Here is a 12,684-nt window from a genome sequence, read left to right as displayed (position 1 = left end):
GAGAGAGGGGAGAGACCGAGAGAGTGAGAGACTCGGTCAGCGGCTTAGAGACTTAGAGTCTTGCGAGAGAGGCGAGTCAGGGGACTGGATTGGGGAGAGCGACGCTTAGGGTTTGACTTTGACAAAAGGAAAAATGGAATTTAACCTACAAAAACAATAAAACATTACATACATAAACGGCGTCGTTTTCAACTTGGTGAATAGTATACCGGTTATTATTGGTTAAACCGGTTAACCGATAAGGACACCTTAACCGAACCGGTTAAACTTTTTCCTTAAATTTTTCTTTTTTGGGGGAGGTAGAGAGAGTTTTGAATATTGGCGATGTGCTCTAAGGGTTTGTTGGTTTCAAAATATTGACTTCTAAAATTGCTTCTTTTTAAAAAATGCACCATATTATTGGCGGTTTTAAAATGTGATTTTTTTTTTCTTCACATTTTTAAACAATAAGGAGAAACTTCACAAAAATCCATAAAACTTTTATGTGTTTTGAAAGTATTAACTCAAAGTTAACAAATTCTCAATTAAGGGTATTAAATTTATAATTTATTTCAATTACCAATTTCGTTAGAATATTCCCTTAAATATTGTTAAAATTTCCTAAATATCCATTTTATAAAAAAATTGCAAATGTATTTTTTATTGTAAAAAAAAAAAAAAAAAAACTCTTGAATCTTAACAATTTTTTATTTTATTTTATTTTTGGGAATTCTGATAAAATTTAACGGAAAATCTTAACGGAATTGAGTAATTGAAAAAAGTTGAAAGTTCGATACACTTAATTAAGAATTTTTAAATTTTAAAGAGATAACGTTAAAATGAATGGAAGTTGAGGAGGGTTTATGAAGTATACCCAAAACAATAATTTTTGGGGTAATTACCTTTTTTCCATAAACTACAATGCATTGTCATTTTGTCCACCTGAATTGATAATCCTATCAAACTACCATTTTGTGCCCAAAACCCTCATTCCGGCAATTAACCACGTTAAAAAACTTGAAATGACTCAAATACCCAAACTTTATATACAAAAATTACATATAACACCCTTATATATATAAGTACTAGTTTTAAAAAATATAAATATATTAAAATTAAAAAGTATCTTGTTCTTCTTTTTCCTCTTCTTCTTCCGTCGCTCTTAACGAAGACTTGAACGAAAATTTGTTATCTTCTACTCTGAAGTCATCTAATGAGGAAAAGATCAGAGTTCTGAGCTTTGCTAGTAGCAGCTCCTTCACGGTCAATATTATTTGGTATATGTATTCGAAGGACATTGGCTCAGAGAAACGGAGGCCATTGAATTTTGATATCGCCAAAACTCAAAGCTCTGATCTTTCCCTCTTTCCCTTTCCCGGATGATACAATTTTTGTCCTTTTAAACCCTCCACCTCTGTTTCTAACAAACACGCAGACATACCCAGAAACATAAATAATCCAAAAAATCAGAGGAGGAAAATAAAGATGACACCCAAAATCCAAACCATTCTGCACTCGATCCTCCTTCCCACCATTTCCTTAGCAATGGTGACCATAATATTACCATTTCCTTATCAAAACCCCTGGCCACCAGCCACCTCTGGGGTGGGGTGGCTGTCAATTTTTTAAAAAAATTAATTTATATATTTATATTTTTTGTTTTAATCTTTTATTTGGGAGTATTTTTGTCTTTTAATGAGATTTAACGTCTAAAAGATAATATTATGTCCAATTTAACGTGGTTGACTAACATAAATGAAGTTTTGGACACGAAATGATAGTTATCGTAGTTTGATAGGTTCAACACTGTAATTGTAGTTGATGGGAGGAGATAATTACCCCATAATTTTTACAATTTTATTTAAAAGCAGAGTTTTTTAAGTATACAAAATTACAAGGCCAAACGAGGAGGAGTCGTACTTTGGCTTGAAACTTGAAAGCATTACAAACAAATACAGTGTCTTAATCTGAAACTTTATTTGTAAATATATTCAATACAACCATACAAGCAACATATTGAATATATTTAGAAATTCTTAATATATGACCTAATTTTGGAGAAAAGAAGTGATGCATCTTCTTCAATCAAAATGTAAGTTATTCCATTTAATCAATTCAAAAAGAGGGATTTCAGGTCTGGAAGAGGAATCTCCAATTTCCACGATTATCACCATGCCACGTCCTATCGGCTATCAGATGGCGGGAAAACGAATGCGTCACGTGCGTGTCACACGCCTCCTCTCCAACTTTTCATACACCCGCCCCCGCCATTTCTAGACGCGCCCTGCAAAGTGCAAACCCTCGCTATCTTGCACCGCTGCGCATTTTAGTAGCAGGGTGGGGGAACCGGTGAACCAGGTTGTCACTGTCCCTGCAAAACTTCGCAATCCCAGACTCTACGCGTGGAATTAGGTTTAGGGATTCACATTTAGGGATTTGTTCGCAAGCATCAGATGGGGAATAAGGTCAAAAACGAGTTGTTGTCCACCGTCCGATCCGTCGTCGGCTCGGACTACTCTGACATGGACATAATCAGAGCCCTTCACATGGCCAACAACGACGCCACCGCCGCGATCAACATAATCTTCGACACTCCAAACTTCAAATCAAAAGAATTACCGGCCGTTTCCAAAGCGCCCAAAACTCCTCGCCGCAACTCAGCTCCCGAGCCCAGCACCCCCGTCTCGAGTTCGAAGCGAAACGGCGGAGAGAACCGGAGTTTTCGTTCTTTAGCCGACGAAGCAAATGCTTCCGATTGCGCTTCTGACTCAGGCGAGGGTTTTGTCGAGGATGTGAGTCGGCGAGAGAGCTCGGACGGTAGCGAGTGGTGGTTCATTGGCTGTGGTGAAGTTTCGGGGCTGTCGACGTGTAAAGGGAGGAGAGTAAAGCCTGGTGATGAAGTGGTGTTCACGTTTCCTCTGAGGAGTAGTTCTAGCTCGCCTTCGTTGGGGAAGGTTTTTGGGAGAGGGCGACAGCACGCTGCGGCTTGTTCGGAGATTGTGAGGTTCTCTACTAAAGAATCCGGAGAGGTAATTTGCCAAAAATGGTGATTTGAGAAGGATCGCTTAGATGACTGTTTAATGTGAATCTTGGTTTGTTGTGTTTGAATTGATTGGTATTGTGGCAGATTGGTCGAATACCTAATGAATGGGCACGGTGTCTTTTGCCGCTTGTGAGAGATAAGAAGGTGAAGGTTGAAGGTTGTTGTAAATCTGTTCCTGATGTTTTGGGCATTATGGACACCATTCTTTTGTCGATAAGGTAATGTCGAGACTTAGCTTTGTTGTAATTCTTAAGTTGCTTTTGGTTTCGTAGAGTTGATATACTATTGTCATTGATTCTTAAGTTGCTCTTCATATAAGAAATGATTTTCAAAGGATGCATTGTTTGGTTTACCACAAGACTAGCTTGCCATTGTAAATTCAATGATGTGGCCAGCCTGGTCGCCATAGTACGGGGTGTATTAATTGCATATGATTCTCTTTTGGAGTGTTTCTTTATAATGGGCTATCTGGTTGGTGTATACAGTGGTTGATGAATTTACATGTTGTATTCATTCCAGAGTATATATCAATAGTTCTATGTTCCGTAAGCATCACCAGACCTCACTCAAGGCAGCCAGCAATGCTGCTGAGGAATCAGTAGTTCATCCTCTCCCAGCTTTGTTCCGGTTGCTAGGACTGACCCCTTTTAAGAAGGTGATCATGTGTTATTTGAATTGTTTCGCCTTTCTCTTAGAAGTTTATTGATTTGATCTGATCATGGAAGTAACTTGTGCTGCTGAAATTTGAAAATGTGAATTTGGACATATGAAGTTAGCATCTTTTTGTTGTCATAGAATATATCTTGCTAAGCCTTCCCACTTAAATTGTAATGAAATATCATTGATTGGTTGTAATTAGGCAGAATTCACTCCTGGTGACTTATACACAAGGAAGCGCCTTTTAAACTCAGAGGTATGGAGACATTAATACCTTCTTTTCTAAATTATATTCTTGGTGAAGTTTAGGGTGTAATCTTGCATTAACAGGATATTTCTGGTCTCCGAGTCTCGTTGTTACCTGTTAACAAGTCTAAGAATCCTTCTCAAATTGGAAATGAAGTTGAAAATGAGGATTCCATTACGGATGTGGATCTTGACAACATTGTTGGTGTTGGAAGTAGCTCTGAGTTAGAGGTAGCGTAATTTCTTAGAAGATATTGCACTTTGGTGGAGCTTGCTCATGCCTATAGAAGGTGAAGTAACTCAAAAATGTGTTGTGTTACAGGAAATGGACCCCCCTGGAACTGTTCAGTGTGAACTTCGACCATACCAAAAGCAAGCTCTTCATTGGATGGTTCAGCTGGAGAAGGGACAACGAATGAATGAGGCGGCAACAACACTTCATCCATGTTGGGAGGCATACCGTCTTGCTGACAAGTAAGTTAGATTATAACATTATTTAATCCTTTATACTTATCCTGAAACTGGGTGCTCATGAGGGTTTGTGTGTATCTAGGAGGGAGTTAGCTGTCTATTTGAACGCATTTTCAGGCGATGCTACTACAGAATTTCCAAGCTCACTTCAAATGGCCAGAGGAGGAGTATGTCCTTAGATGGCTCCAATCTAACTATGATTTTAATTCCTACTCATCATTGTTATACTCAGTATATTGACTTTATGATGCAATTGAAGATTTTGGCTGATGCAATGGGGCTTGGGAAGACCATAATGACCATATCCCTCCTTGCTCATTCAAAAAGGGGTGGATCATCAGGTAGTCAGCCCATGAGTCAGCCCTCAGGTGAAGGAAGTGATGTGAGCACTATGATAGACGGCTGGACTGAATTTGATCACCCAAAGAAGCAAACAAAATTGTCAGGATTTGATAAGTTGATGAAGCATAAGAGTGCTCTTGTGGATGGGGGAAACTTGATTGTCTGTCCTATGACTCTTCTAGGCCAGTGGAAGGTATTTGTGTTTGCAATTCTTATTTACTGTTTGTAGTTCTGCATACTTGTCGTAAGTGCTTTGTTGAAAGTTGATTTTTCATAAGTATGAAAGTTCCATATGCATACTCATAAATTTTTCTGTTTTAGAGTCTTCTGAACAGTTTAGTGAATTGTCAGGCAGAGATTGAGACTCATGTGCGACCTGGGTCTTTGTCTCTATATGTTCATTATGGACAAAGTAGGCCAAAGGATGTAAGAACTCTGGCTCAAAGTGATGTTATAATTACCACATATGGAGTGCTAGCCTCAGAATTTTCGGCAGAGGTAATTTAAACACTTACTGTGTGCTATGTCATGCATTTCTCTGCATGAGATGAACTAATGCATCTTTCTACGTATCTGTTTTATTTGTAGAATGGTGAAGACAATGGTGGACTTTACTCAGTTCGATGGTTTAGAGTGGTTCTTGATGAGGCACATACCATAAAATCCTCTAAAAGCCAAATTTCCATGGCAGCTGCTGCTCTAGTTGCTGATCGCCGCTGGTGTCTAACTGGCACCCCTATCCAGGTCAAGTGTTTTATGGAAAGTATTATAAAACTAAAAAGGGATCTTCATGTTTGTTGTGAATGAATGTTACTACTTGTTGGACATCCTCTCTCTTTGTAACGGCCCCCAATTATTATGCAATGTATATTAACCTTAGGGCCCTACTACTACACTTCGATAATATATATATGCAGCGGAATTTGCCATAATTTTTTTTGAACATGTCCCTCAATACATGACATCATCAAAGCACTAAGGCATAAATATAATTACATATCTTAAAGTCACATGTTTACAACTTGAATTACATACCAAGTCTAAACCATAATTACAAGTCAAATGCATACACAACCCAATAAGCAAACATCAATTCGTAAGATGCATATGAAATGAGCCCACATTAAAACATGAAGACATTGTCTCATGAAAACATTTTTTCATAAACATGGTTACAATTTTACTAAAACACTAAAAGGCACTTTGCCGTAAATCATACTTTCGTAATCCAACCTGTCATAAACATAACTTTTGTAAACACGGCTTTGTAAAATTATCATTTGTCGTAAATGTCCTTTTCTTGAAATTATCGTTTGTAAATTGTCTTTCGCAAAACTATTTTTTTATTATTTCCAAAACTATCTTTCGTAAACATACTTTTGCAATCATAAAACATCATATCAAGTGAACATAAATCATCATTACTTGTAACATGAACTATCATCACCCCCTCTCACTCTAACGGAATAATATCGATGTTATGATAAAATAACGGATTTCTTCTTAATTTTGTATTGGATCTTTGAGGCCTATTGCATATTTATATGTTAACTGCTAAATTTTTCACTTCTGATGTCATGCTATTTTATATTTCTCTTGCGTGCATAAGCAATTTATTTGCTGGAGGTATGCCATGGACGTTTATTGACTTTATTATGCCTTTTATTTTAGTTACCACCAATTAGAGATTAAGTAATCTATAGGGAGATAGTTTGTGATGTCAGGCGCTGAGGCTGGACATGATAACTTCAGCTTCTGATATACCCCTGGATAAACTGTTAAGCTCAGTGGCAATTTCATGTGGTTTTCTAACTATTTTGTGGTCTTTCATGTGCACATTCTCTTGTTTTGAATTCAAGCTTCCTAATGAGACTTTTGGTTACTTTCACTTATATATAAAGCCTGTTGTTGAGTCCGTTATTTGTTTTCTGGAGGACATTAATTTCCATGTCTTTTGAAGCTATACCTGTGCTGGCTGTGGATGCTTTTATCTTGCAGATAGTAAAATTTGTTAATGTGAGGTAGTGCTTCACTTTGTGTTGTGCTTTCTGACATTTAACTTTTTCCATCACAGAACAATCTGGAGGACATTTACAGTCTTCTTAGGTTTTTGAAGGTGGAACCATGGGGAACTTGGGCATGGTAAGTTTTGCCTCCATTTTTAGTGTTCAATGAACATATGTGATCTTAGGGTTCCCAAAATTGGTTATGCCCCATTTTTAATTTTGTATAATTTCTGTTCGAAACATCCATGTGGGATGAATTTTTGGTTCAGAGATTTAGGCACCAGTGTCCGAGTTTCTATAATCAGTTTAAGTGGTTCCATTATGCCTATGATTTGTTTTCCTTATTTTTATTCAAATTCTATTTTTATGTAAAGGCAATATTTGGCTATGCCAAATGTTTATAATGTACTTTTTTTTTATCAGTATCAAGTCTATTGAGAAACCTTCTAGAAATTGAAGATGTTCTTCTAAAGTTTTGGAAAGAAAGTATGCTTCTTATTCTTTTACATGATTATGAGATATAAAAATAGAAACTAAGCTTTCTAATGAAAAATTATGGCAAAAGTTAAAGGAGTCCTCTGTTGAATTCTGCTTAACAGTTGCACCTTTTGCTGGCCTTATAGTTTATGATACTTCTAGTCATATAGAGAAATATGTTCCTGGGGTCTTATAGTTTGTGTGTATTATATATGTTTATGCAACTACTCCTTCTGCTTAATAGTTGCACCTTTTGCTGGTCTTATAGTTTAAGATAATTCTAGTCATATAGAGAAATGTGTTCCTAGGGTCCTTTTTTTTTTTTTTTTTTTTTTCAATTTCTATTTTTGTTGTTGTAAGTATACGTTTCTGGGATATTATAGTGTGTGTATTATATGTTTAAGCAACTACTCTTTCTAATTTCCAGTTGTCTTTTCTCAGTGGGTTGATGTAGAATAACCACTGTGTGATTGGTTGGTCCTCTATATTCTAGGTGGAACAAACTCATTCAAAAACCATTTGAGGAGGGTGATGAGAGAGGGTTGAAGTTGGTTCAGTCCATTTTAAAGCCGATCATGTTAAGGAGAACAAAATTTAGCACTGATCGAGAAGGCAGGTGAGTAATATCATCCTATATTCACTTTTTGGATGTTTTGCTCTAAAATTCTTCTTTGTTTGCAGGCCAATTCTCATTCTTCCTCCAGCTGATATTCAGGTTATCTATTGTGAACTCACAGAAAGTGAAAAAGACTTCTATGAGGCCTTGTTTAAAAGATCCAAGGTATTTTTCATTCGTGGTGCTGCTTATAAAGGGTCATTACTGATCACTGTCCCATTTAAGTGGGGTCTTGGGAGTGGTGGCTTGACTATTGTTCTATTCTTCAGCATTTTTGCATGGTTGGCTGCTCTCAAGAGTAGAACTTGTGTATTCATTGCTTATATGCTTTGTTAGTGATTTAAGGTTATCTTCTATGATGTGTTTTGAATAAAATGGCCTAGAGAGGAAAAATCCAAGAGTAATATGTTGATGTTGAAATCGCTTCAGGTGAAATTTGATCAATTTGTTGAGCAAGGACGGGTTCTTCATAATTATGCTTCCATATTGGAGTTACTTTTACGTCTTCGCCAATGTTGTGATCATCCATTTCTTGTGATGAGGTATGTTAGTTACCTTCCTTCCCTCTCCCTGCTAATGTATCTTATTTGAGTTGCTTTATTGCTATTATATTCCTTGCCCTGCTGCCATGATAATGACAATGATGCTATAGTGATCTGATACGACGTAGAGGAGTCTTCTGGTCAATTATTGATGTGCTTTGAGATTGGATAGTCTAGCAAGGAATTTTTAGGCAATGAACATAATAACAATAAAGCTACTCAAATAAGATCCAGTGTAGCAGTTTGCATGAGGAGATTGATCTTACTAATGAGTGCAGATGTACAGAAGTTATGCATACAAGATACCATGGTCCCTCAAAATATGTTACAAAAAAGCTTTGGGATGTTGATTGAAAAAGAATGATGTGCTACATTTTTTTTTCTATTGGAATTTTAGATGTTCACAAATTTATACCGTATCTTTTTTTTATTAAATGGGCCAGAAAATCACAGAAGCTTGAAAAGTGCTTCCTGTAATTCTACCTCCTGGGCGAACAGATGACCTAATCTAATTAGTCGCCTCACTGATTTGATTTTTGTTCTTGCCGCATTATTATGTAAAGAAAATTGGTGGTGGATGTTTTATATATATATATATATATATATATATATATATATATATGAGCACTATCCCAACAACATTAATAGAGCTTCACCTATTTTTGTATACATTAGTGAGATTATTTGTACATTAAAAACGTTCCAGAAAATCTAAACAGTATGGATAGACATCTTGTAAACTTGGTTCAAATTAGTGGAGCTAACTACTTAGGTGCTTCTTGCCTGTGTACTTAGGGATGCCTTACACTTTTTATAAATTTTTCCATTACTTATAAAAAAAAAAAAATTCTGAATGCTGGATAATAGTGCATTTATGGACAAAATTGGAACACCTATTTAAAAAATATATTTGAATGACTATTTTTCGGTTTTGTTATCTCTTTATAAGAAATTTTGACCTATTGAATATCTCAAATTGTAGCAGAAACTACACAGATTTATGTGAAAAAGTGTGAGGCCCCATCAAGGGTGATAGGGTCATCCTATCAGAGTTTTGCCATATGGATAAATGCTAACATGATATATATATATATATTGGTTTTAGTGGCTGCCCCCTAAATATTTGTTCAGTTGCCAAAAAGGTAGAATAAATTTTTACCCTTCCTACATTAGTCTTTGTCAGTTGTGTTTATTACAAGAAATATGATTGTTTTTTTCACTTTTCTAAGGTAAAAGTAAATGATAATTTACAAAGCTAAAATATTGAGTTAGAACTCATTTATTACTAGTTTCCTTAAAACTTGTGCATTTTGAAGTGGGACTATAATTTAGAGACAGAGGTGACCAAAAATACAAGAGCTGAGACCAATACATGTAGAAGTATAAGTTCATTCTGATTGTTAACTATTGTTCTGTAGATTATTATAATTGTTTATAGGTTTATATACCTTTTTTGAAGAATTTACCAATAAGTTGGATTTCTTAAGGGCGGCTTGATTTTTTCAGTCGAGGTGATACACAAGAATTTTCTGATTTGAATAAGCTAGCTAAACGTTTCCTCAAGGGCAGCCACAAAGCCCAAGAAGGGGAAGCTAAAGATGGGCCTTCGCTAGCTTATGTTCAAGAGGTTGTGGAAGAGCTGCGTAAAGGGGAACAAGGAGAGTGTCCAATATGCCTTGAAGCATTTGAAGATGCAGTATTGACACCTTGTGCTCACCGCTTATGCCGGGAATGCTTATTGGCAAGCTGGCGAAATCCTACCTCTGGTTTATGTCCTGTTTGTAGGTATCTTCAAGTTGTTGTCACAATGATTTGATTTTTTTATTTTCTAGTAATGATTTGGGTTTTCTTCTCTTTGAAGTGCTTTTGTTATGAAATTACCGGCAATACAATTTCAAAATATTATTTACTTTTACAGGAAAAACATCAGTAGGCAAGATCTTATTACAGCCCCAACTGAGACTCGCTTCCAGATTGATGTTGAGAAAAATTGGGTGGAGTCATCCAAAGTTGTTGTTCTCTTGCGTGAACTTGAAAATCTTCGCATGTCAGGCTCTAAGAGCATTGTCTTCAGCCAGTGGACTGCCTTTCTTGACCTCCTGCAGATTCCTCTTTCCCGGTAGAAATTCCTAACTGCATAGAAGTTGAAGTAACTCTTTTGGTTGTGTGAGAGCAGTTGAGCACCATGCTGGTTCTCCTATTAGTATATCTCTGATTGGAAATCTGAGTTAGTATACACTCTTTGCAATAGCAGACTAAATGGAGTACTTGCAGGCTTTGAAAGGACTGATTTTACCACTAAAGGAATTATCTAGCTATCCATTTATTTAAATTTAGAAAACTACAGTCTTGACATAATGAATTGTTATGTGTGTTTTGCATACAATAAATTGTTAAATTTCCATGCAAGTTGATGGGGTTATGAAGATGTTTTTATAGGCTAAAATCTTACTATTGTTTGTCCTTTTATTTTTTTGGTAATCTAAAGCAACATGCTTCGTATCTTATCCTTTGTGCTTTCTTCTGTGATGTCCTGGATGAGTGTCTTCACCTTGTTATTCTTTCTCATATGACGTCATTAATTCAAAAAAAAAACTTTGCTTTTCCATCAGAATCAATTCTCAGTAATTTGTCACGCATCATCAATATTTTGATAGTTACCATTTTGTCCAGGAGTAACATTCCCTTTGTTCGTCTGGATGGGACACTAAGTCAGCAGCAGCGGGAAAAAGTATTAAAGCAGTTTTCAGAAGATAACAACATCCTGGTCTGTGACTAATTTATTCATTAATGTACCTTCTTTTGTTCATGGGGGTAGAGTTTAGTACTCTTAACAAATGATCTGGGTTTAATTATTGGAGCTTCGTTCTTGTTGCTTAGGTGTTGCTGATGTCTTTGAAGGCTGGTGGAGTTGGAATAAATCTAACAGCAGCTTCCAATGCCTTTGTCTTGGTAAGCTTAGAAGATTAAATTTCCTGCTTTTTAATTGTGAAATGGCTTGTATGCAATAGCAGAAAGTAGTGACATTAGTATAGCTCATTTTATGAGCGGTAGCTTGTAGAGTTGTAGTTTTGGGTTGTGTCAGCGATTTATTACTGAATTTTACATTAGATTGCTAGGGATTCTGCACCTTCATAATGTATGATTTTGGTGCAAATTTAGCCAGATAATTAATTACGAGGATCAGCTTTTTTATTCTGAAAAAATTGGCAGCGCATGTGAAATTGTGTAATTAGGCATCTATCATATTTTGAATGACAGATCGAGGAGGTAGACCATGCAGTTCACTTGCATATATATATATATTGCTAAGCTAAGCTATTTTGTTGTAACATTTTTGAAGGATCCATGGTGGAATCCTGCTGTAGAGGAGCAAGCTGTCATGCGCATTCATCGGATTGGACAAACTAAAAGAGTGATGATCAGACGGTTCATTGTGAAGGTCTCCTTTATTTTTGTTTTTGACTAAATGTCTTTTTTGTTCTTTCATTTTTACAATTACACCGACAGTTGAGAGTCGAAGTTAGTAGTATTTCAGAAACTTTTCAATGGAAATAGAGTTGCAATTGACCCCTTCCTCTGCTTTGACATGTTCATAATTATAGGCAAGGATAGGAGGACATTGTGCTTCAAATTTTTACATGCTTAAAGCTAGGAGATGGATATGTTGTGACCACTTTGTTTTGGACTCTACAATCCAATTAGTCATTTTTCCCTGCTCTGAATTTGTCTGCTCTAACTCTGTACCTCCATTTAAATGCTCTTGGATAGCAGGGAACTGTTGAGGAGAGAATGGAAGCAGTGCAAGCACGCAAGCAGCGGATGATTTCTGGTGCTTTGACCGATCAAGAAGTTCGAACTGCACGCATTGAGGAATTGAAGATGCTGTTTACTTAGACCAGTCGAGAAATTAGGGCTGTTCCTTCACCTGATATCTTTCTATGAGAATTCTCTTTAGCTCTAAGAGCTCTAGAGATAAACGTGTTTACGACCGCAGCAACGGAACTTGAAGGAAGTTCACTTGAGGCTATTTACAACATACTTAATTCAATTCTTGCAGGGGCAGATGAGAGGCTGGTTAGAGTTTTTGGCTATGCAATTATCTTGCATGCTCATGTAACATAACTGTGGTTGTTGAAATGGGGGCTAATTTAGGTATTTGGATGTGTACAGAATGGAACCGATTTTGATTTACAGATAATATTTTAACTTGCTCCAGATGGACAGTATTGGAAATGCAATTTTTAACTTGCCAGGATAAAAAAAATAGAAATACAAAACTACCTTATTGTAGTTTACTGTAAT

At 36.3% G+C, this 12,684-nt stretch overlaps 1 protein-coding gene across 2 annotated transcripts; it reads left to right on the top strand.

Moving 5' to 3' along the window:
- The first annotated feature begins 2,057 nt into the window (after window positions 1–2,057).
- Window positions 2,058–12,627, top strand: RAD5 (DNA/RNA helicase protein). 2 transcript variants are annotated; one of them, XM_059574469.2, is made up of 20 exons: window positions 2,062–3,008; window positions 3,107–3,240; window positions 3,542–3,677; window positions 3,882–3,935; window positions 4,010–4,156; window positions 4,248–4,399; window positions 4,479–4,563; window positions 4,656–4,931; window positions 5,090–5,236; window positions 5,327–5,482; window positions 6,813–6,880; window positions 7,715–7,837; window positions 7,903–8,002; window positions 8,267–8,379; window positions 9,886–10,164; window positions 10,298–10,498; window positions 11,053–11,146; window positions 11,260–11,331; window positions 11,723–11,821; window positions 12,154–12,627. In XM_059574469.2, exons 1-20 carry the CDS (start codon window positions 2,433–2,435, stop codon window positions 12,274–12,276), a joined length of 3,135 nt encoding a protein of 1,044 aa, XP_059430452.2. In that variant the 5' UTR covers window positions 2,062–2,432; the 3' UTR covers window positions 12,277–12,627. The 2 variants fall into 2 exon arrangements, with proteins under 2 accessions (XP_059430453.2, XP_059430452.2); XM_059574470.2 differs by lacking the exons at window positions 11,053–11,146; window positions 11,260–11,331; window positions 11,723–11,821; window positions 12,154–12,627 and having other exon boundaries at window positions 2,058–3,008; window positions 9,886–10,160; window positions 10,298–10,388.
- The last annotated feature ends 57 nt before the right edge of the window (window positions 12,628–12,684 follow it).

Source organism: Corylus avellana, chromosome 8 (assembly GCF_965113065.1).
Source record: "Corylus avellana chromosome 8, dhCorAvel1.hap1.2, whole genome shotgun sequence".
Lineage (NCBI taxonomy): Eukaryota > Viridiplantae > Streptophyta > Magnoliopsida > Fagales > Betulaceae > Corylus > Corylus avellana.
This window is presented reverse-complemented; position numbering and strand designations above follow the sequence as displayed.